We start from the raw sequence: 25,429 nt of genomic DNA on the forward strand, positions 1-25,429 counted from the left end.
GCATAGGAGTAATCTAAATGATGTTGGGAATGGCAGTAACTTTCTAGGTACAAAACTAAAAGCAGAATTTATAAGAGAAATAATTGATAAGCTGACTTCTTTAAAGTTTTCTCCTCTGCAAAGGCACATCAAGAGAATTAGAAAATATGCCATGGACTGACAAAAAAGTATTTGCAAAGACACTGTAATCTAAAACATACAAAGAACTCTTAAAATTCAATAATAAGAAAACAAGTTAAAAAATGAGCTAAAGACCTTAACAGATACCTCACCAAAGAAGATATATGGATGGCAAATAAACATTAAAAAAGATGTTCAACATCATATGTCACCAAGGAATGCAAATTAAAAATTAGATACCACTGCATATTCTATTCTATTTAGAATGGTCAAAAATCAGAATACTGACAATACCAAATGCTGACAGGGATATGAAGCAACTTTGCTGAAGGAAATGCAAAATGGTATAGCCATTTTGGAAGACAATTTCGCTGTTTCTTATAAGTCTAAACATACTCTTAACATACAATTTGGCAATCATGCTCCTTGGTATATACTCAAGGGATTCAAAATGTATGTCTACACTAAAACCTGCACACAGATTTTCATAGCAGCTTCATCTGCAATTGTCAAAACTTGGAAGCAAACAAGATGTTCTTCAAACTGTGGTACATCCTGGCAATGGAATATCATTCAACACTAAAAAGAAATGAGCTATAAAATCATGAAAAGACAGAGAGGAAACTTAAATGCATATTATTAAATAAAAGAAGCCAAACTGAAAAAGCTATATACTGTATAGTGAAGTGAAGTCACTCAGTCGTGTCCAACTCTTTGCAACCCCATGGACTGTATAACCTGCCAAGCTCCTCTGTCCATGGGACTTTTCAGGCAAGAATACTGGAGTGGGTTGCCATTTCCTTCTCCAGGGGATCTTCCCAACCCCAGGGATCAAACCCGGGTCTCCCACATTGTAGGCAGATGCTTTTACCTTCTGAGCCACAAGGGAAGTATACTGTATGATCATATACTGTATGATCCCAACTATATGACATTCTTGAAAGACAAAATTATGGAGACAGTAAAAATATCAGTCATTGCCAGAGGTGAAGTGTGGAGTGGGGAAAGGTGTAAGGAAACATGAATAGGTGGAGCACAATAATTTTGAGTGCAATAAAATACTGTGTACGATAATATAATGCTATTTATGTCACTGAACATTTCCCTAAACCCATAGAATATATCACACCAAAAGTGAATCATATGCATAAAATAGGACACTCAAAGCCAGTGCATTGGGCCAACCCTGAGGGATGGTATGGGAAGAGAGGCAGGAGGGGGGCTCAGGATGGGGGACACATGTACACCTATGGCTGGTTCATGTCAATATATGGCAAAAACCACTACAATATTGTAATTAATTAGCCTCCAATTAAAATAAATTATTTTCTAAGATACATACACATATATATAATGGAATATTCAGTTCAGTTCAGTTGCTCAATCGTGTCCAGTTCTTTGTGACCCCATGGACTGAAGCACACCAGGCCTCCCTGTCCATCACCAACTCCCAGAATTTACTCAAATTCTTGTCCATTGAGTCGGTGATGCCATCCAACCATCTCATCCTCTGTCGTCCCCTTCTCCTCCTGCCCTCAATCTTTCCCAGCATCAGGGTCTTTTCAAATGAGTCAGTTCTTCGCATGGGGTGGCCAAAGTATTGGAGGTTCAGCTTCAACATCAGTCCTTCCAATGAACACCCAGGACTGATCTCCTTTAGGATGGACTGGCTGGATCTCCTTGCAGTCCAAGGGACTCCAACACCACAGTTCAAAAGCATCAGTTCTTCGGTGCTCAGCTTTCTTTATAGTCCAACTCTCACATCCATACATGACTAGGCAGACCTTTGTGGGCAAAGTAATGTCTCTGCTTTTTAATATGCTGTCTAGGTTGGGCATAACTTTCCTTCCAAGGAATAAGTGTCCTTTAATTTCATGGCTGAAATCCTACTCAGCTATAAAAATGAAATATTGCCATTTGTGACATGGATGGATCTAGAGGCTATTATGCTAAGTGAAATAAATCCGACAAAGATTAAAAAAAGGGAATCATAATGTAAACTACAGACTTTGGATGAGTATGATACTTCAATCTATGTTTATCAGTTTAACAAATGTACCACTCTGATAGGGGATATTGATAATGCAGAAGGTTGTGCATCTGTAGCAATAGAAAGAATCTGGGAAATCATATTTTCTTCTTAAAATTGCTGTGAACTTAAAACTGCTCTTAAAAATGCTTACTAAAAAATTAGCATAGTATATTTTTAATTATCCAACTATGAAATCATAAGAAAAGTAAGAGAATATAAAATCTATACTATGAAAGTATCCATTTTTAAAGCAAGAGTGGGTAAATTAATATCACAAAAAGTATACCTCAAAGCAAAACTTACCAGAAACAATGAAGGATATGACATTAAGATAAGAAAAAAATCAAAACACCAAGAAGACATAGAAATCCCATATATGTATGCACCAAACAGAGCTTTAAAACATACAGGAAAGAAAACTAATAGGAATGAAAAGAGAAAGAATAAAACTCACAATTACAGCAGGGAAATTCAAAGCCCTATTCTCAGCAACTGATAGAACTACAAAATAGAACATGAAAGAGGTGAGAGGCAGGCAGATATCTAAAGGGCAGTATCTCAGGCAGAGAGGACAATGAGCAAACCACTCTGTGATAGAAACATTTCTGAACTCTTTGAGGAAAAACAAGAATCACATGCAACTGGAGCATAAAGAGATAAAGAGAAGCTATCAGAGAGCTATGAGGGGATAGATGTTCTAAGGCCTTCCTTGGAAAGGCACTGCAATGAGTTTGGCTTAAACAAGATGAGGAGTCATTGGTAGATCTTAACCAAAGTGATCCGATCTGACTGAAACTTTAAAAGGATACCTGTAGCTACTATATTGGAAAGTTGACTGGCAGACAAGGGTGAAAGCAGTAAGATCAGTTAGGGGGATGACAGTAACTTAATTCACAGTGAGTCATTAAGGTAGCAGGAAATATCAGATTCTTACAACCCATTGAGGAATCTGCTGTCCTACCATAGCACTCTGTCCTACTAGAGATCTTGATGGTACCATAGAAGAAAGAATTAGGGAAATGGAAGCAGGGAAGAATTGTTTCTGATCCAAAAATTAACATACCTCCTTGTTCTGATTTTCAGGAATACCTCAAGTACTTACTAGTAAAATTGCTAATCTATTTCTAGTATTTTAGTTTCCTCTAGAGCACAGATGAGTAAACTTTTCTGTAGAGGACAGATAATAAATATTTTAAGTTTTGTAAGCCATAAGGTCTCTGTCACAACTACTCAACTCTGCTGTTGTAGCACAAAAGCAGTCAGAAATAATATGTAAAAGAAACAGCACGGATGTGTCCCAATAAGGCATTATTTGTAGACACTTAAATTTTAATGTCAATTTTCACACCTTACAAAATATTATTCTTATTTTTTCAACCAATTTTAAAATGTAAGCTCCATCCTTATCTCGCAGGATGTATGCATATATGTGGCAGGCTGGATAGATTTATTCCATTGGCTGTACTTTGCTAACTCCTTCTCTAGAATATAACTACTCATTTTCCTCAGTGTAAACACATTTTTTCCAGGTATTGTGTCAATTCCATGCTCTGTTTTCACTTTGTAAAGTTAGATATACCAAAAAACATCATGAAAAATGCAATAGAGAGCAAAGGTAACAAGGCAGACCAAAAGGAAGATGGAGGATATGACTTAGAGGACATGAATACAGAAATAATTCAGTTATAAGAAGATAGAGAACTTAGATTTTTTCAAGTGAAGAGACGCTATAAGAGCTATCAGATTCAATCTGAAAAAGCAAGAATAATTGGTGTAACATAAGGAGAAGAGAGGGAAAAGTAAGCAGGGAGTTTATTTTTAAAAGATAGCTGAGAACTTTCCAAACCTGGTGAAGGACTTTGACATAGGCATCCATGAAGCTAGTAGAACGCCTTATTATCTCAATGCTAAAAGGCCTCTCCAAGACACATTATAATGACGCTGCCAAAAATCACTGATAAAGAATCTTAAAAGCAGACAAGAAAAAAAAGTAACCTACAAGTTACCCCCAGTGGACTGTCAGGGGATTTCTTAGCAGAAACTTTACAGGCCAGAAGAGAGTGAAATAACATATTCAGAGTGCTGAAAGGTAAAATTTATCAACAAATAATACTTTATCCAGCAAACTTATCTTTCAGAAATGAAATAAATAAAGGCTTTCTCAAAAACACAAAAGCTGAAGGAGTTCACCATGACAAGACCTGCCTTGCAAGAAAATCTAATCTAATTCTTCAGGCTAAAATGAAAAAATACTTATCAACTACATAAAAATATGTGACAGTACACAATTCTCCTGTAAAGGTGAAAAGTTAACAGAATTAGAAAAGTATAACTCTGTATTTGAATGATGTGTTAACTACTTAACTACAGTATAAAAGTTAAAGGAAAAGAGCATTAAAAATAACTATAGCTATACTGCTACTGCTAAGTCACCAGTCGTGTCCAATTCTGTGTGACCCCATAGACATTCGTTGACAAATTCATAGCATAAAAAATATAAGCTGTGACATGAAAAATATAAAAAGGGATTCAAAGTTAATATTTGATATGCAAGGTCAGATCTTCATATAATTCAGTTGAAACTGCCTATTAAACAATTGAATGCAGAAGCAGATATGAGAATTTAGCCATATTCTCTTTAGCCAGACATTAAAAAGATTTGCAAAAAAATAAAAAAGTATATACACATGGAAGAGTCAAAGGACAGAGCCTTTTAAACAAATGAAAATAAGTTGCTGTTGGCATAAAAATGGACTCCTGTATCTATGAGACGTTTTATGTAATCCTCATTCACCTACAAAGCAAAAATCTAGAGTAGATTCACAAAAAAATGTTAAAAAGGAAACTAAGTACATCACCATGGAAAACCACCAACTTACAAAGATAGGCAGAAACAGTAGGGAGAAAAAACAATGAAAATATCCATCAAATAAGAAGACAAACAATAAAGCAGTAGGACAAACTTACAAATCATAATAATCACACTAAATTCACCAATCAAAAGGTACAAAAACGCTGCTGCTGCTGCTAAGTCGCTTCAATCATGTCCGACCCTGTGCGACCCCACAAACAGCATCCCATCAGGCAAGAACACTGGAGTGGGTTGCCATTTCCTTCTACAATGCATGAAAGTGAAAAGTGAAAGTGAAGTCGCTCAGTCGTGTCCGACTCTTAGCAACCCCATGGACTGCAGCCCACCAGGCTCCTCCATCCATGGGATTTTCCAGGCAAGAGTACTGGAGTGGGTTGCCATTGCCTTCTCCGACATAAACGTTAAATAGATTTAAAAACAAGATCCGACCATATTCTGCCCATAGGAGAATTATTTCAGCTCTAAACACACACATGTCCATCTCTTTGCGACCCCATGGACTGCAGCCCACTCAGGCTTCCCTGTCCATAACCAACTCCCAGAGTTTACTCAAACTCCTGTCCATTGAGTCGGTGATGCCATCCAACTATCTCATCCTGTCATCCCCTTCTCCTCCCACCTTCAATCTCTCCCAGCATCAGGGTCTTTCCTGATGAGTCAGTTCTTCGCATCAGGTAGACAAAGTATTGGAGGTTCAGCTTCAACATCAGTCCTTCCAATGAATGTTCAGAACTGATTTCCTTTAGGATGGACTAGTTGGATCTCCTTGCAGTCCAAAGGACTCTCAAGAGTCTTCTCCAACACCACAGTTCAAAAGCATTAATTCTTCGGCACTCAGCTTTCTTTGGAGAAGGCAAAGGCAACCTACTCCAGTACTCTTGCCTGGAAAATCCCATGGATGGAGGAGCCTGGTGGGCTGCAGTCCATGGGGTCGCTAAGAGTCGGAAACGACTGAGCAACTTCACTTTCACATTTCACTTTCATGCATTGGAGAAGGAAATGGCAGCCCACTCCAGTGTTCTTGCCTGGAGAATCGCAGGGATGGGGCAGCCTGATGGGCTGCCATCTACGGGGTTGCATAGAGTCTGAAGCGACTTAGCAGTAGCAGCAGCTTTCTTTATAGTCCTACTCTCACATCCATACATGACTACTGGAAAAACCATAGCTTTGACTAGATGGACCTTTGTTGGAAAACCAATGTCTCTGCTTTTTTATAAGCTGTCTAGGTTGGTCATAACTTTTCTTCCAAGGAGCAAGTGTCTTTTAATTTCATGGCTGCAGTCAGCATCTGCAGTGATTTTGGAGCCCAAAGAAATAAAGTCTGCCACTGTTCCCACTGTTTCCCCATCTACTTCCCATGAACTGATGGGATCGGATGCCATGATCTTCGTTTTCTGAATGTTTAGTTTTATGCCAACTTTTTCACTCTCTTCTCTCACTTTCATCAAGCGGTTCTTTAGTTCTTCTTTGCTTTCTGCCATAAGGGTGGTGGCATCTGCATATCTGAGGTTATTGATATTTCTCCCAGCAATCTTGATTCCAGCTTGTGCTTCATCCAGTCCAGCATTTCTCATGATGTACTCTGCATATAAGCTAAATAAGCAGGGTGACAATATACAGTCTTGACGTACTCCTTTCCCTATTTGGAACCAGTCTGTGTTCCATGTCCAGTTCTAACTGTTGCTTCTTGACCCGCATACAGGTTTCTCAGGAGGCAGGTCAGGTGGTCTGATATTCCCATCTCTTTAAGAATCTTACACAGTTTACTGTGATCCACACAATCAAAGACTTTGGCATAGTCAATAAAGAGAAAGTAGATGTTTTTCTGGAACTCTTGTGCTTTTTCAATGATCCAGCAAATGTGGGCAATTTGATCTCTGGTTCCTCTGCCTTTTCTAAATCCAGCTTGAACATCTAGAAGTCCACAGTTCACATACAGTTGAAGCCTCGCTTGGACATACTTACCTGAGACAAAATAAACTTTAAGCCAAAAACAGTAATAAGAGACAAACAAAGTCATTACATAATAAGGAAAGGTTCACATCAAGAAAATATAACCACTGTGAATACATATGCACCCAACATTGGCGCACCTAAATATATTGTCAGTTATAATATTGAAGGGAGAAAGAGATAACAATACAATAACAGCAGGAGACTTCAATATCCCACTATCAGCAATAGATAGATCATCCAGAGAGAAAATCAACGGAGAAGTGCTGGAACTGAACTATAAGCTAGACCAAATGAACTTAACAAACATATATAGAACATTCCATCCAACAGCAACAAAATACACATTCTTCTCAAGTGCAATTGGAACACTCTCAGGGACAGATCATCAGTACAGTTCAGTTTAGTCACTCAGTCGTGTCCGACTCTTTGCGACCCCATGAACTGCAGCATGCCAGGCAACTCACAGAGTTCACCCAAACTCATTTGTATCCAGTCGATGATGCCATCCATCCATCTCATCCTCTGTCATCCCCTTCTCCTCCTGCCCCTAATCCCTCCCAGCATCAGAGTCTTTTCCAGTGAGTCAACTATTCACATGAGGTGGCCAAAGTATTGGAGTTTCAGCCTCAGCATCAGTCTTTCCAATGAACATCCAGGACTGGTCTCCTTTAGGATGGACTAGTTGGATCTCCTTGCAGTCCAAGGGACTCTCAAGAGTCTTCTCCAACACCACAGTTCAAAAGCATCAATTCTTTGGCTCTCAGCCTTCTTCACAGTCGAACTCTCACATCCATACATGACCACTGGAAAAACCATAGCTTTGACTAGACTGATCGTTGTTGGCAAAGTAGTACCTCTGCTTTTGAATATGCTATCTAGGTTGGTCATAACTTCCCTTCCAAGGAGTAAGCATCTTAATTTCATGGCTGCAATCACCATCTGCAGTGATTTTGGAGCCCCAAGAAATAAAGTTTGACACTCTTTCCACTGTTTCCCCATCTATTTCCCATGAAGTGATGGGACCAGATGCCATGATCTTCATTTTCTGAATGTTGAGCTTTAAGCCAACTTTTTCACTCTCCTCTTTCACTTTCATCAAGAGGCTTTTTAGTACAGATCATAGGATAGGACAAAAAGAAATAGAAGAAATCCAAATCAGGAAAGAAGTAAAACTGTCACTATTTATAGCTGGTATGATTTTATATATCAGTTCAGTTCAGTTCAGTCAGTTCAGTCACTCAGTCATGTCTGACTCTTTGCGACCCCATGAATCACAGCACGCCAGGCCTCGCTGTCCATCACCAGCTCCCAGAGTTCACTCAGACTCACATCCATCGAGTCAGTGATGCCATCCAGCCATCTCATCCTCTGTCCTCCCCTTCTCCTCCTGCCCCCAATCCCTCCCAGCATCAGAGTCTTTTCCAATGAGTCAACACTTCACATGAGGTAGCCAAAGTACTGGAGTTTCAGCTTTAGCATCATTCCTTCCAAAGAAATCCCAGGGCTGATCTCCTTCAGAATGGACTGGTTGGATCTCCTTGCAGTCCAAGGGATTCTCAAGAGTCTTCTCCAACGCCACGGTTCAAAAGCATTAATTCTTTGATGCTCAGCCTTCTTCACAGTCCAACTCTCACATCCATACATGACCACAGGAAAAACCATAACCTTGACTATATAGAAAATATCAAAGATGCAACCAAAAAACTTTTGGAACTAGTCAACAATTTCAGTAAGGCTTCTGACACAAAGGCTCCCCTGGTGATTCAGACAGTAAAGCATCTGCCTACAATGTGGGAGACCCAGGTTCAATCCCTGGGTCAGGAAGATCCTCTGGAGAAGGAAATGGCAACCCACTCCATTATTCTTGCCTGGAAAATCCCATGGACAGAGGAGCCTGGTAGGCTACAGTCCAGGGCGTCACGAAGAGTCAGACATGACTGAGCAACTTCACTTTCACTTTCACTTTTCCGATACAAAATCAATATTTGGGAATCAATTGCACTTCTACACACTAATAATGAAACTGAAAAAGTAATAAAGACAACTTTCCCATTCACAGTAACATCAAAACCAATAAAATACCTAGGAACAAATTTAACCAAGAAAGGGAAATCACTGTACAACAGAAACTATTAACACTTTGCTAAAAGAAATCAAAGAAGGAACAATGGAAACCCATCCCCAATGTTTGTGGATCAGAAGAATTAATACTGTTAAATGTTCACACTACCCAAAGCCATCTATACGTTTCAAAACAATCCCCATTAAAACGGTATTCTTCATATTCAACACAGAAATAGAAGGAAAAAAAGTCTTAAAATTTATATGGAACTACAAAGAACTCAAATCCTGATGGGAAAAAAACAAAAGTAGATATGTCACATTTCCTGATCTCAAACTATATTACAAAACTATAGTAATTAAAACAGTATGGTAGTGGCATAAAAATAAATCAATGTAACCAAATAGCTCAGAATTAAACCTTCGCATACACAGTCAACTCATATGCAACAAGGAAGCCAAGCACATCCAATGGGAAAAAGATAGTCTCTTCAGCAAATGGCGTTTCACCTCACACCAGGTAGAATGGCTATACCCTAGAGTGTGAGATAACAAGTGTAACAAGGATGCAGAGAAAAGAGAAACCTTGTGCACTGTTGATAGGAATGTAAATTAGTTCAATCACTATGGAAAACAATAAAGAGATTTCTCAAGAAATTAAAAGTGGATCTACCAAATTATCCAGCAATACCTCTTCTGCTATATACCCAAAGGAAATGAGACAGGATATCAATGAGATATATGTATTCCCATGTTTACTGCATCATATTCACAATAGCCAAGATATGGAAACAACCCAAGTGCCCATCAATGGATGAGTGAATAAAGAAGATGTGGCATACAATCATTCCTCTGTATTCAGGGATGCAGCATCTATGTACTCAACCAACCATGTATAGAAAGCATTTGGGAATAAAAATGCCAGAAACTTCCAAAAAGCAAAACTTGAATTAGCCACATGCAAACAACTACTTACACAGCATTTACACTGTGTTAGGTAGGTGAAGTCGCTCAGTCGTGTCCGACTCTTTGCGACCCCGTGGACAGTAAACTACTAGGCTTCTCCATCCATGGGATTCTCCAGGCAAGAATACTGGAGTGGATTGCCATTTCCTTCTCCAGGGGATCTTCCCAACCCAGGGATCAAACCCAGGTCTCCCGCATTGTAGGCAGACGCTTTAACCTCTGAGCCACCAGGGAAGCCCCAACACAGTGTTAGGTACTATAATAAATCTAGAAATGATTTAAGTATACAGGAGAATGTTCATAGGTTTTATGCAAATATGACACCATTTTATAATAAGAAACTTGAGCTCCATGGATTTGAGCAGGGGGTGCAGAGAATAAAATATCTCCCATAGATACTGAGGGATGACTGTATGTATACACTGAAATATTATTCACAGTCATGAGAAAGCACATATCACCATTTGCAACAATATGGATGGACCATGAGTATATTATGCTAAGTGGATAAGTGAGAGACAGAGGAAGTAAAGTACTACATGTACTCTATATGTGGAATCTAAAAAAGTCAAACTAGTAAAAAACAGAAGTAAAATGGTGGTTACCAGGGCATTGGGGGTGCAGGTATAGGAGAGATGCTTAAAGATACAAACTTGCAACAAGTAGTAAATAAGATCTGGAGATCTGATACACAGTATAGTGAATATAGACAACAGAACTATAACTGTCAAACTTGCTAAGAGACTACAACATAAGAATTCCAACCACTAAAAAGAAAGGATCATTATGTAATGTGATAGAGTTGCTAATGATCCTGCAAAGATTGTCATATTATAATATATAAAATATATCAAATTAACATGTATATTTCAAATCTGTATAATGTTGTATGTCAATTATATATATTCATTAAAACATCTTTAAATAAAGTAGCTAATCACAACAGACCAAAAGAAGGGGGAAGGGAAAGGAAGGTTTTCCATATTCAAATTAGTAGAACTTAATTGTTCATGACACAGATTGTAACCAGTGCAGAGGATTGAGGGTTGAAGAAGAGAAACCCAATACCTACTGCTGTGTTTATCTTTGTCTCTTTCAGTGGACAGTTCTGGAAAAGTCAGTAAGTTTGGATCATTTCCTTGCCTTATCCATTTCTGTGTCTAGATACTTTGAGTTTTTGTTACCAGATATTTTTGTATTCCAAGTGCTTCTACCTTAGAGTAATCAGTATTTCTTAAATAAGTGATTTTCTCTTATTTTTATTTCCTTTTCTCTATTTTTTCTTTGTCACCAAATATAATGGTCTTGTAGTTGGTCCTGATTATTTACTACCAAACATTATTGGCAGTGTATATTCCCAGCTAGTCTGTCACAAAAGAGTCTGTTTTCTTCATGCTGAAATCTGGCAATAGATAATTTTTACTAAAAAAAAAAAGCTCTAGGATTGACATAATGATAGATGTCAGAAAAAGATGGTGATTTTGATAACTGACTAATGATACATATTTTTCAAACTGAAGCAGAGTGGGTAAAAATCTGACTTGTAAGAGAATAATGAAAGGTGGGAAACTGTTTGAATTTTGGTAGAATATTACTTACCCACAGATTCAAATCCATTAAATGGCTTTCTAATGTTTGCATGTTACTTCTCTATGGAGTAGCATATGGAGTTTTGGCCACCAGGATTCCTGAGTATGAAATAGAGGGCTTTATACTCCCTGGAAGTCCTATTTCTGGATTCACCAACAAAGATAGTGAAGGACAGGGAAGCCTGGCATGCTAACGTCCATGGGGTCACAAAGAGTCGGACATGACTTAGGACTGAACAACAACCAACAAAGGGTATCATTGAGAACTGGGTTCTTCTTGAGTATAAAAGTCCAACTGACTTCCTTTTGTATTTCATTTTTAGCACTATCTCCTATGGGTAAGTTCATTATCTATTCACAACTTTGATATTTTACATTATTTATAGTTATTGTCTGACCTGATTGTTTTTACTCCCCAAATAGTCTTGTGTTTCCAAGGTCATTTTAAATGTCCCTATTCTCCAGAATTTTCCAACACTTTCAGCAACTGTTTTTGGAGAGGTTGCTGTAGAGGAGATCAAGTTTACACAAAAGGGTGTGATAGATTACTAAGTTGTAGGTATTGTTATTCATCAATAGCACTGGAAAACACACTGGAGACAATTTTTGCTTTATGTCATATATCAGTACAGTTCAGTTGCTCAGTCATGTCTAACTATTTGCGACCCCATGGACTACAGCATGCCAGGCTTTCCAGTCCATCACCAATGCCTGGAGCTTGCTCAAACTCATGTCCATTGAGTCAGTGATGCCATCCAACTATCTCATCCTCTGTCGTCCCCTTCTCCTGATGTCTTCAATCTTTCCCAGCATTAGGGTCTTTACTAATGAGTCAGCTCTTCGCATCAGGTGGCCAAAGTATTGAAGCTTCAGCTTAAGCATCAGTCCTTCCAATGAATATTCAGGATTGATTTCCTTTAGGACTGACTGGTTTGATCTCCTTGCAGTCCAAGGAACTCTCAAGAGTCTTCTCCAACATATGTCATAGATATATGACACCAATTTTTGAAACAATACTTTAGTATTTTTTATACTTTGTTCCTAAAGCCAAGACAGTCTATTTTCTCTGCCCTCTAACTCTTATTTCAAATAAAAAATAATGGACTAAGAAAGTAGAAAAAAACTTTAAGATTTTAAAAAGGGTGCTATAGTATCTGGCCATCTTCTAGGCTCTGAAAAAGAATCTCCTTACTGACTCCCAGGAAAATACAATGAAAGACTGATTTCTGAATTCTGTTAGCTCTTTGCTGGTAATTTAGAACTCTATTTAGTTATAAGTGAAGTTCAACTGAATCACATTAATAAGAAAAAGAAAACTACTTAAAAACAAAATTTTATGGACTTCCTGTTGCCTTCTAAATAACTTTACCTTTGAGAGATATAGTAGGTATTGAACACCTCTTATATACTGTGCACTGTGCTAGGCACTAGAGTAGGAAATGGAAACCCACTCCAGTATTCTTGCCTGGAGAATCCCATGGACAAGGGAACCTGACGGGCTGCAGTCCATATAGTCCATATAGTCCATACAGGGTTGCACAGAGTCGGACATGACTGAAGTGACTTAGCATGCATGCATGCGTGTGCTAGGCATTTTCAAAAACAGTATGTCCTATTTCTACTATAGCCCTGCCTGGCAACAATTATTATCCCCCACTTTACGGATCAGGAAAACGGTTCAGACATGCCCAAGTTAAAAGAATTTGTAAACAGCAATATCAGGATCTAAAACCAGGATTTCTTGTCTCTGAAGTACACACGTTTTCCACATCAACACATTGCCTCCTATACTGAACCACCAATGCCTTTTTTGTAGTTAGACCTGAAACCTTATCTACAAATCAGATATTTTTAAATACAAACATATACCTACTAGAAAAGCTATATAATTAAATGTGTAAAGAATCCTTTTTAAAATGGAAGACATCTCATTTAAATCGATTAAGCTTTTAACTTTTCTAAATTCAGATTTGTCTATATCAGCATTATTTAACTAAGAGCTCAATCTTCAATGAAATCTTATAAAACAAAACAGAACAATAACTTAAAACTGTGGAAAATGTCACCATAAGAAACAATATTTAAATGTCATGAGATACATTTCAAGTCTCTCAAACTGTTCTAACCACTGGTAAACATAAAATATGTCTATATTTAATCATAGTTAAGGCTTACTGTTCTTTCTCAGTTCACACTTAAAAGGAGGGTGGGTTTGTGGGTGCAGGAAGCAGGCAAAATTGAAAGGGACAATTATTTTCTTTTGATTCACAGAACAAAGAACATACAGTCAGACTAGTCCTGAGGTGTCTGTAGCTCTCAAATGCCCTCCCCACATGGGGAAGGTGATAATACTGTGTATGTTTTCTTAACAAAAAGAAAGTGGGCTATAGGAAGGGATTGCAGGGGGATTCATTTTTAATGAATATTTCTTAATTGCCAGCTTAATCTTTTAAACTATTTCCTGGTGAAAGATATGTTCTTATTGACAATATTTCAAACATATTCTTCCCAGTTGATATTTTCAGTGCAAAGAAGTTAAGATTTAATTCATAGTTCAAAGAAAGATTTAAAACAGATCAGCCCATCAAACTTCATCATCCTCTCAAGCTGAGGTTATTTTCTCACCTCCACTTTCAACTAATAAGTATATGATCTTTCAAAACTTAACCCAAAGTCTGAGAACTATGATTCATCTCTCCAATACTTAAAGATCTTTTAGAGTCTATATCTGATTGTGCTCTAACGATCACTAAATTAAAAACCTAATAAGATTAATATCCAACAAAGCCCACGATCTATCTTCTACCTTATTTAACTATCATAGAATTAGAATTATTAATGTGACAGTTGTTTCACGATATCACTTAGCGTTAGTAAAAATTAATCCAATTCAAAGTTTTTAATCAGCCTGAATACAATGATCACTAAAATTTTAATTAAGTCTTTTGATTATACTATAATTTTTTTTGTATAGGCTTTTGCCTGCAATAAATGGACTTTCAACCAGAGCTTACAAATTTTTATAATACAGAGATTATGTGGTTCAAGGGAAAGAAAAGATTTATGTATTATCTAGAAATTTAGGGGAAGGGACAGACGAACTTAAAATTTGATGAAAGAATGATCTGTGGCTTACTTCTGCAATTCAAAGTTGAAATAGGGGTAAATTTCACTTTATGGGATAACTAGTTTTCTGAAAAATAAATCCTAGAAAATCTATTTCTGATAATTAACTTTAAAGCAGAAAATATACAGCAAAGATATTAAAATAACCAAGGGTATGAAGATACTGTTAGAAGTAACTAAGAGGTATTTTAGATTGGGAGGTTCAGTAGAAAAGCACGCTCTTTACCACACCCCCAAACAAAGTGTCCACTGGTAGTGCTGTCAAAATCAAAATATTCTGGATTTTCTCAATACAGAAATGCTTAAGATATATTACCACTGATTTTCATTAGAAAGTTGGAAATGGGTTTTTCTAGAATAAAATATCCATATTAATATCTTGCTGAGCAGTATTAGGGAAGAAAATATACAGAAGGGCTCAAAAAGCATTACTGCAGGGTTCTTAATGTTATATTTATCTTGGTGTCAAAGTCTTAAAATACCAAACAGAAAACACTGAATTACAATATCCAGTTTGATTCAGAGTTACCTTCTTACCTAATTCAAGTATCTCACTTTATAACTAGTAGAATTCAGTTACGTATATATTAATTTTTCAAACATCAAACCCTAAATGTACCAAAGAGCTTCCTATATTAAAAACTGAAGTTAAATTTTAAGCACTAAATCTTTCTGTAATGCAATTAACCATTTCTTTAAATTATTTGGTTGCAACTAAGAATGTCTTGACAGATCAGAGAGAGTTTTGATAGATCAGAAGCAGAGACAGACATGTGTCTGTCTCACGTGGCAGTAATAATAGTTAACATTTATTCACTACATACTGTGTTTCATGCACTGAACTGACTGCTTAACTTAGATAGTATTGATATTTAATCCTCCTTATACTTCTGTGAAGTAGCTACTTACACTTCTGTGAAGTACCTATTCTCATTTTACAGCTTAGAAAGTTTCCCCAAGATCACCCAGCTAGTCAAGTATGGAGTTGGATTTAAACCAGTCTGTCTCTAAAGGCCATGCTCCTTAAACACTGTCTAGAATCCTTAAACAGCTGAACAAAGTGGGCAGAAAAGACTAAATATGAAAAAAGTAAGTCTTTGGGTTTTAACTGATTTACTCAGATAAACCCAGCTAACAGGGATGTTTTTAAGTCTTAAATTCAGTATTCTTTCTATGCCATTAAATATTAAATATTGGATTTGCTCAAGGCAAGGCATCCCTCTGCTTCATGGCAAGAACCCACACAAGTTTCCTTGGTACTACAGATACTGTTTTTTCTTAATCCAGGAATCAAATCATCAAAAAAAAAAGGCAAACACTAACAAATTCAAGTTTATAGAACACACAGAAATTGAGACTCAAAGAGTTGATTTACCTGTATATGAAAAAAAGGACTTGAAATTTTTGTATAATGCATTAGCAGGTGTCTAGGGTATCAGTTAAAACAGACCTTTGAAGTCTGACTACTCAGGTTCAAATCCCAGCTCCACCATCTTCTAACTTCATCACCATATTCACACTCATTTAAACATTCTGTACCTTAGTTTATTAATCTGTAAAATAGGGATAGTAATAGTATCTACCCTATATGGTTTCTGTGAGGATTAAATGAGTTAATACATACAAAGTGCTCAGAACATTACTGCCTGGTATATGGTAAGCACTAAATAATTATCAGCTAGCACTAGCATTACTTTTGCACATTAATAAGATATGGTTTTATTCAATAGGGAAAGCATATTTTGAATTTCTTCTTTCTATTTTAAGAAACAATCATTGCTTTCTATAATTTTTCTAGAGTTAAATTCTATTTCTTTTTGGAATACATCCTCCATTAGCTATCAAATATTATTTATTAGACACAATATATTGAACAAAGGCCAGTTCATTTTGAAAACATTTTACCTTTTCTTCCATTAATCTTTTGATTTATTGAAAGAAGTCTGAAAAGTTATCAATATTTATATAATTTTATGTGTAGAGTTTCACCATTTTATATTTTGAGGAAAATCTCAGGTTATCTCCACAAGTTATCTCCATTTGTCAATTTTATGTAGGAATAAAACAAAAATACTTGATATCTGAATCATGCACTTTTGTTGTGTGCTCAGTTATATTTCCAGGTTACATGGATGGAGAACTTATAAAAAAATCAGATTCCAAAGCCCAGATTCTAAAAAGTGGAAGCACTACAAAGTTTCAGAGTAACCAAGAAGAAAACAAGGAAGAACTACAGAAAAAAATCTCATTTATAGATTCTGATGAAGTCATGATAGCAGAGCACAAAAGAGAATTAAGCAATTTCCAAGATGTCGAGTTGCAGAAAGGTAAGATAGAAATGGAAGTCAAAGTAAAAGACAGTAATGCTGAGATAATGAAAAGACGAGAATCCCAAGAAAAAGTAAGAGACATGAAAATGCCAAGAGAAGCAGCAGCCCAGGTAGAGGAGAGTGAGGCTGAAGTACCGCAAGGACAGGAAGCCCAAGTAGAGAAGAATGAGGCCGAAACAGCACAAGGACAGGAAGCCCGAGGAAAGAAAAGTGAAGTCAAAATACCAAAAGGACAGGAAGCCCAACAAGAGGAGAGTGAAGTCAAAATACTACAAGGACAGGAAGCCCAAATAAAGAAAAGTGAAGCCAAGATACCAAAAGAACAGGATGTCCAAGTGGAAAAGAGTGAGGCCAAAGTACCACAAGGGCAGGAAGCCCAAGTAGAGAAAAGTAAAGCTGAAATACCACAAGGACAGGACACCCAAGCAGAGGAAAGTGAAGCCAAGATACCAAAAGAACAGGATGCCCAAGTAGAAAAGAGTGAGGTCAAGGTACCACAAGGACAGGACACCCAAGCAGAGAAAAGTGAAGCCAAAATACCAAAAGGACAGGATGTCCAAGTGGAAAAGAGTGAGACCAAAGTATCACAAGGACAGGAAGTCCAAGTAGAGAAAAGTGAATCCAAAATACCAAAAGGACAGGACACCCAAGTAGAAAAGAGTGAGGCCAAAGTACCACAAGGACAGGAAGCCCAAGTAGAGAAAAGTAAAGCTGAAATACCACAAGGACAGGACACCCAAACAGAGGAAAGTGAAGCCAAGATACCAAAAGGACAGGATGTCCAAGTGGAAAAGAGTGAGGCCAAAGTACCACAAGGACAGGAAGCCCAAGTAGAGAAAAGTAAAGCTGAAATACCACAAGGACAAGACACCCAAACAGAGGAAAGTGAAGCCAAGATGCCAAAAGGACAGGGGCCCAAAGTAAAGAAGAGTGAGACCAGAATACCAATAGGGCAGGGGTCCCAAGTAAAGAAGAGTGAGACCAGAATACTAAAAGGACAGGGGTCCCAACTGAAGAAGAGTGAAACTAGAATACCAATTGGTCAGGGGTCCCAAGTAAAGAAGAGTGAGACTAGAATACCAGTAGGACAGGGGTCCCAAGTTAAAATACCAATAGGACAGGGGTCCCAAGTAAAGAAGAATGAGACCAGAATACCAACAGGGCAGGGGTCCCAAGTAAAGAAGAGTGAGAAAAGAATACTAAAAGGACAGGGGTCCCAAGTGAAGAAGAATGAGACTAGAATACCAATAGGTCAGGGGTCCCAAGTGAAGAAGACTGAGACCAGAATATCAAATGGACAAACGGCCCAAGAAAAGGAGAGTTCAGAAGACAAAGAAAAGCAGGACAATGAAAAGGGAGATACAGGGAAAGATAAAGAAGAAAATGATGCCAAAAACAAGAATGTTCATGGAGAAAAGAACAAAGTTCAAGGAAAGAATAACTTGACAATCAAGGATAAAAAAGTGGAAACTTCACAAAGGCGCAAAACCAAGTAAAGCTTCCTTTGCTTGTAAAGTACAACAAAAAGGAAAAGCAGTGGTAAATAAAAGGCCCATAAGACAACTGATTATTATGACTTCTGTCCTCCAAATACAAGTCATATCCTAGCCATTACTTAACTGTATCATAGTAGATTGCCTTTAAATTATACACCTGCAGAGTTTCTGCTATTCGGAAGTTTCAAGAGTTTTAGACCTCTTCATTCACAAACCTTAGCTTCTACCTCTGTTATAAATTGATACTTAGATTTACTCAGTCAATAAAGACTGGATACTTTCTGAAATAAAACATTTCTATTTTAAAAATTAAAATAATTTCCTTTGACAAATATTTTATCTTTGTGATAGCCTGACCAATCAACCAACCAGTAATTCTTCCCGGTGGATCTGTTTCCAAGGCACTGTTCTAGCAATAAGGGGTGTACAGAAAAATATGAGTCCCTACAAATCAAGTAGCTTGTAGCATATACAATGACATAGTATGTATATGTGTGACAGTTTTTTTTTTTTAAGTAAAATCTAAGCATCAAAATGAAGCTTATGTGGACAATATAATACAAGTTAGCAACCTCTTTGGATGAGAAGATGAAGGGATACCCTCATGAGGAAGAAAGAAGTAGTATATGATGTATCTCAAAAGAGAGATGAGATGCTGAATGAAGTAGAACAAGTAGAAGAAACCCAAAGGGATTAAAGACTGCCATGTTATGTTCCAGGAGAAGTAGGAAATTTTATTGTTGGAGCAAGCTCATAAGCATTTGGTGGTATAATTTTGAAAAAGAGGGTTAAAAGAAGATTCTAAAGGGATTTTAAAAATAAACCCAGAATTTATACTTTATTCATTAGGTAACTGGAAGCCTCTTGAGTGTTTGAGAAGGAGAGTGAAGCAAATAAAATGTTAGTCATGTTAGAAAGTTAGTCGCTCAGTTGTGTCTGACTCTTTGCAACCCCATGGACTGTAGGCCACAAAGCACTTCTGTCCATGGGATTCTCCAGGCAAGAATACTGGAGTGGGTTGCTATTCTCTTCTCCAGGGGATCTTCCTGACCCACGGATCGAACCCAGATCTTCCTTGGTGGCTCAGAAGTAAATAAGGTTGCATTTAAAGAACAATATTCAAAATAGACTGAAGAGGAGAAACATCATAGGTAGTAAAACTAGTTAAGGGGCACTTGGAGTAGTAAATGGTAGAGAATAAATAGAAGAGATAGCTATGACACATTTTCTCAAAAAGAATCACTACTTCATAATGACTGACTATGAGTAAGGAAAAGCAAAAAGCAAAATAATTGATGACTCCATGACTACTGAAACACAGTGGTAGACAATAACAAACAAGGAGTTAATTTGTGGAGCAAAAAGGGAATAACAGATATATTGAGTTTAAGGGGACAAACCATAACACTTGTCACTTGAGGGTCTGCAGCCAGTCCAATAGAGATCACAGTTGAAGCCTTAAGAGTAAATGACCTCCTCAAAGGAGAACGTACAGAGCTAGCAAAAGCACACGTCTAAGAACTAACCTTGTTGTACTATGTTGAAGAAGAAAACTAAGGTATGGGAAGACAGAAAGGAGGATCTATATAATGAACGTTATGATAATTAAGGAAGATGAGAATTTCAAAAAGAAACTATAATTGAAGGATAGCTGAGACTCCAAGGAGAATAAAAACAGAAATAGACCACTGAAGTTGCTGTTTTGAAGATGACTGATAAACTTGTAAAAAGCACTTTACAAAATGAGATAGCCAAGAGAAGGAATGTAAGTGGGCAGAATATAGAGACAAATTATGTAGCTACAGGATATACCTTACAATAAAGTCAGTTTTAGTCTGATTAAAAGTATAGATTTTAGGAACTGTATTTTCATGCTACTACTATTCTGTGCTAGTTAACCCATACTCTGAATATTACATTCAGTTCTGTCATGGGGTGTGGATCAAGTAGAGTGCCTGCAGAAGAGAAAGACTATGATGGTATGTGTGTGTGCTAAGTCACTTCAGTCATGGCTGACTCTTTGTGATCCTATGGACTATAACCTGCCAGGCTCCTCTGTCCATAGGATTCTCCAGGCAAGAATTCTGGAGTGGGTTGCCATGTCTTCTTCCAGGGGATCTTCCTGACCCATGGATTGAACCCGCATCTCTTAATATCTCCTGCATTGACAGGCAGGTTCTTTACCACTAGTGTCTTCTGGGAAGCCCATGATGATAAGGGAATTCAAATAATTTCAAGTAAGCAGAATGTTCTACAGTCTCACCTGGGGTGGTAGGAGAAGGACACACAGGGAGAAAATGAGAATTATTTTCAAATATTTGAAGGTTCATCATGGATTAGAATATTTTGTATAACCCCAAGGAAATAAGACCAATGAATGGAAGATTCAAAGTAATGGATTTTTATATAAGCAATAAGGAAAATCAGGATACCTAAAAGAGTCTAAGCAAGAGTTTAATGTATACTTATGGTTGATTCACATTGTCGTATGGAAGAAGCCAACACAATATTGTAAAACAATTACCTAAGTTTTTAAAACAAAGAGGAGTGCATGATCAATCAGTGGAAATGCTGCAGAGGAGATTCTAAAGAATCAGCTAAGTGGTTGGAATAGATTATCTTTATGGTTTCTTCCAAATATGAGTTTATATTTCAAAGTACAAAATTCTTTTGGACTAACTGGATGTCTTCCAAGGAAGTTTTTCAAATTAATCTAATATGCTAGGATTCTTTAAAGGGGTTTGACCAAAAACAAAGAGAAAGAAACCATACTTTAGTACCTCCCCAAAGTATAAAACATTACATAAATGGCTCATGCTGTTCAACCATAAGCTGACAAGAGAAGCTCCACAAGTCAGACCACCGTGTGGACCCCTCCCGTGTGCTCAGAGCCCCACAGCTGGTGTAGAATCCTAAGTTAATTTCAGGAGTCTCAAAACTCCTTAAGACCTTTGATAAACTACATGGATTTATTAGCAAGACTGCATTGAGAACAAAAATGGAGTGGATGGGGGGAATAAATATTGAATATGGTTGATATCTCTTGCATATATTATACTAATCAGGAAAAATGTAACCAGAAGGCTTTTAATATAGTGTAAAAAATTTAGGTTTTCATGACCCTTATGTCATTTTTCTATAGCTCTCTGGGTTCAGCTGGTAGTTTTGTTGTTGTTCAGTTGCTCAGTTATGTCCAGCTCTCTGCAACTGCACTGACTGCAGCACACCAGGCTTCTCTGTCCTTTACCATCTCCCGGAGCTTGCTCAAACTCATGTCCATTGAGTTCGTGATGGCATCCAATAATCTCATCCTCAGTAACCCCTTCTCCTCCTGCCTTCAATCTTTCCCAGCATCAGGATCTTTTCAAATGAGTCAGCTCTTTGCATCAGGTGGCCAAAGTACTGGAGTTTCAGCATCAGTTCTTCCAATGAATACTCAGGGTTGATTTCCTTTAGGATTGACTGGTTTGATTTCCCTGCAGTCCAACAGACTCTCAAGAGTCTTCTCCAACACCACAGTTTAAAAGCTTCAGTTTTTCAGTGCTCAGCTTTCTTTATAGTCCAACCCCCACATCCATACATGACTACTGGAAAAACCATAGCCTTCACTATACAGACCTTTGTTGGTAGTTAACTAGAGGATTTAGAAGGCTCTGACAAATGCAGTTTCTCTAGGATTTCTGCTAAGAAGCCAGGACCCTGCCAAGGCAACTACTAAAAAAAAAAAAAAACAGACACACTTTAGCAATCAGCACAGCTGACTCCATATTGAAGAGTATATCCCTCTGAACCAAGGACTCAGAAGAGATGAATTCATAGAAACCTCCCTGTATGTTCGCCAAAATTTCTAGCTTGCAGTCAAAACATTTCTATCCCCACTAGAGGTTTCTTTGAAAGCAAGTAAGTCATACAATAGGAAACTCCAACTATGGAAATGGAACATTCTCTAAAGACCACCAAAAAACAGACTAGTTAAAAACAATTGTTAATCCTCCATTTAAAATACAGATATGAAAACCTTCCCTGGTGGCTCAGATGGCAATGAGTCTGCTTGCAATGTGGGAGACCCAGATTCAATTCCTGGGTTGGGAAGATCCTCTGGAGAAGGAAATGGCAACCTACTCCAGTATTCTTGCCTGGAAAATCCCATGGATGGAGGAAGAGTTGAACACGACTGAGTGATTAACACATGAAAATCTTAAAGGACCCCCAAAAAAGGAAGGGGAAAGGGGTGAGCTATCAAAATAGCACCATGTTTAGCAAAATGATGCAAATATTAGTAAAATGAATATATGTACTTTCAAGATAGTTTAGATACAAAGGTAGGAATATAGGACGTAACAGAAAATAAATGGTGGTAAACTTTATCTTACAAGTAAGCTAACAAATGTCAAGTGCCTGGTTCACAAAAACATACAGGAAACATACATCAAAACTTCAAGTTGGTTGCTAAGAGAGTAGATTTTAAAAGTTCTCACCAAAGGGAAGAAAGAAAATTTGTAACTGTGTGAGGTGATGGATGTTAACTAAACTTATTATAGAAAACTATAATATATACACATATATCATATGTTGTACACCTTAAACTTACACAGTTATATGTCAATTATATCTCAATAAAACTAAGGATGAAATAAATTATTACACTTTCAGTTCAGTTCAGTTCAGTCGCTCAGTCATGTCTGACTCTTTACAACCCCATGAATCGCAGCACGCCAGGCCTGCCTGTCCATCACCAGCTCCCGGAGTTCACCCAAACTCATGTGCATTGAGTCAGTGATGCCATTCAGCCATCCCATCCTCTGTCATCCCCTTCTCCTCCTGCCCCAAATCCCTCCCAGCATAAGGGTCTTTTCCAGTGAGTCAGCTCTTCGCATGAGGTGGCCAAAGTATTAGAGTTTCAGCTTTAGCATCAGTCCTTCCAATGAACACCCAGGACTGATCTCCTTTAGGATGGACTGGTTGGATCTCCTTGCAGTCCAAGGGACTCTCAAGAGTCTTCTCCAACACCACAGTTCAAAAGCATCAATCCTTCGGCGCTCAGCTTTCTTCACAGTCCAACCCTCACATCCATACATGACCACTGGAAAAACCATAGCTTTGACTGGATGGACCTTTGTTGAAAAACCAATGTCTCTGCTTTTTAATAAGCTGTCTAGGTTGGTCATAACTTTTCTTCCAAGGAGTAAGAGTCTTTTAATTTTATGGTTGCAGTCACCATCTGCAGTGATTTTGGAGCCCAAAAAAGATAAAGTCTGACACTGTTTCCCATCTATTTCCCATGAAGTGATGGGACCAGATGCCATGATCTTCGTTTTCTGAATGTTGAGCTTTAAGCCAACTTTTTCCCTCTCCTCTTTCACTTTCATCAAGAGGCTTTTAGTTCCTTTTCACTTTCTGCCATAAGGGTGGTGTCATCTGCATATATGAGGTTATTGATATTTCTCCCGGCAATCTTGATTCCAGCTTATGCTTCTTCCAGCCCAGCGTTTCTCATGATATACTCTGCATACAAGTTAAATAAGCAGGGTGACATTATACAGCCTTGACATACTCCTTTTCCTATTTGGAACCAGTCTGTTGTTCCATGTCCAGTTCTAACTGTTGCTTCCTGACATGCATATAGGTTTCTCAGGAGGCAGATCAAGTGGTCTGGTATTCCCATCTCTTGAGGAATTTTCCACAGTTTGTTGTGATCCACACAGTCAAAGGCTTTGACATAGTCAATAAAGCAGAAATAGATGTTTTTCTGGAACTCTCTTGCTTTTTCCATGATCCATCAGATATTGGCAATTTGATCTCTGGTTCCTTCGCCTTTTCTAAAACCAGCTTGAACATCTGGAAGTTCATGGTTCATGTATTGCTGAAGCCTGGCTTGGAGAATTTTGAGCATTACTTTACTAGCATGTGAGATGAGTGCAATTGTGCGGCAGTTTGAGCATTCTTTGGCATTGCCTTTCTTTGGGATTGGAATGAAAACTGACCTTTTCCAGTTCTGTGGCCACTGCTGAGTTTTCCAAATTTGCTGGCATATTGAGTGCAGCACTTTCACAGCATCGTCTTTCAGGATTTGAAATAGCTCAACTGGAATTCCATCACCTCCACTAGCTTTGTTCATAGTGATGCGTCCTAAGGCCCACTTTACTTCACATTCCAGGATGTCTGGCTCTAAGTGAGTGATCACACCATCGTGATTATCTTGGTCTTGAAGATCTTTTTTATACAGTTCCTCTGTGTATTCTTGCCACCTCTTCTTAATATCTTCTGCTTCTATTAGGTGCATACCATTTCTGTCCTTTATCGAGCCCATCTTTGCATGAAATGTTCCCTTGGTATCTCTAATTTTCTTGAAGAGATCTCTAGTCTTTCCCATTCTGTTGTTTTCCTCTATTTCTTTGCATTGATCACTGAGGAAGACTTTCTTATCTCTCCTTGCTATTCTTTGGAACTCTGCATTTTAAGTATATACAATTTTTATTTGTCAGTTATACCTTAGTAAAGATGAAAAGAAAAAAATGAGTGGAAGCATTACCATTAGTCATTTTACATTTAGAAGACAGACATAAGGAAAGGAAAAAAGGAAAGTGATTTTAGAAACAACTAAATTAAATAAGAAATGCAAAGATATTGGGAAATAAATGATTCATGTAAAATTACTGTGACTCCTATCCCAAAAAACATTTCCTGGGTTAGAATTGCATTAAAAATACAATTTCCCATTGTTCCAAAATACCTCTCACCAGGTAGTAATTGGCATATCTAGGAAGTAAATACAGGGAGCTATTTAAAGGAGAAAAGTATAGAATTTTAAAACAAGATCCAAAGGAATAAAAGAATAAACTGAAAAACTGATTAGAACATTCAGTTTTATATTTTATTAA

General features: G+C 37.6%; 1 protein-coding gene across 1 annotated transcript in view; it reads left to right on the forward strand.

Annotated features, from left to right (window-relative positions):
* The window catches only part of TSBP1 (testis expressed basic protein 1), a 62,530-nt gene extending 43,731 nt beyond the window's left edge, over positions 1–18,799 (forward strand). Inside the window, exons 30-33 of the mRNA XM_027958552.3 lie at positions 11,107–11,127; positions 11,920–11,934; positions 16,834–17,492; positions 17,538–18,799. Coding sequence (XP_027814353.2) covers positions 11,107–11,127; positions 11,920–11,934; positions 16,834–17,492; positions 17,538–18,548 — 1,706 coding nt within the window. The 3' untranslated portion in view covers positions 18,549–18,799. The remainder of the gene's footprint in view (positions 1–11,106; positions 11,128–11,919; positions 11,935–16,833; positions 17,493–17,537) is intronic.
* The last annotated feature ends 6,630 nt before the right edge of the window (positions 18,800–25,429 follow it).

This window comes from Ovis aries, chromosome 20 (genome assembly GCF_016772045.2).
Source record: "Ovis aries strain OAR_USU_Benz2616 breed Rambouillet chromosome 20, ARS-UI_Ramb_v3.0, whole genome shotgun sequence".
Classification (NCBI taxonomy): Eukaryota; Metazoa; Chordata; class Mammalia; order Artiodactyla; family Bovidae; genus Ovis; species Ovis aries.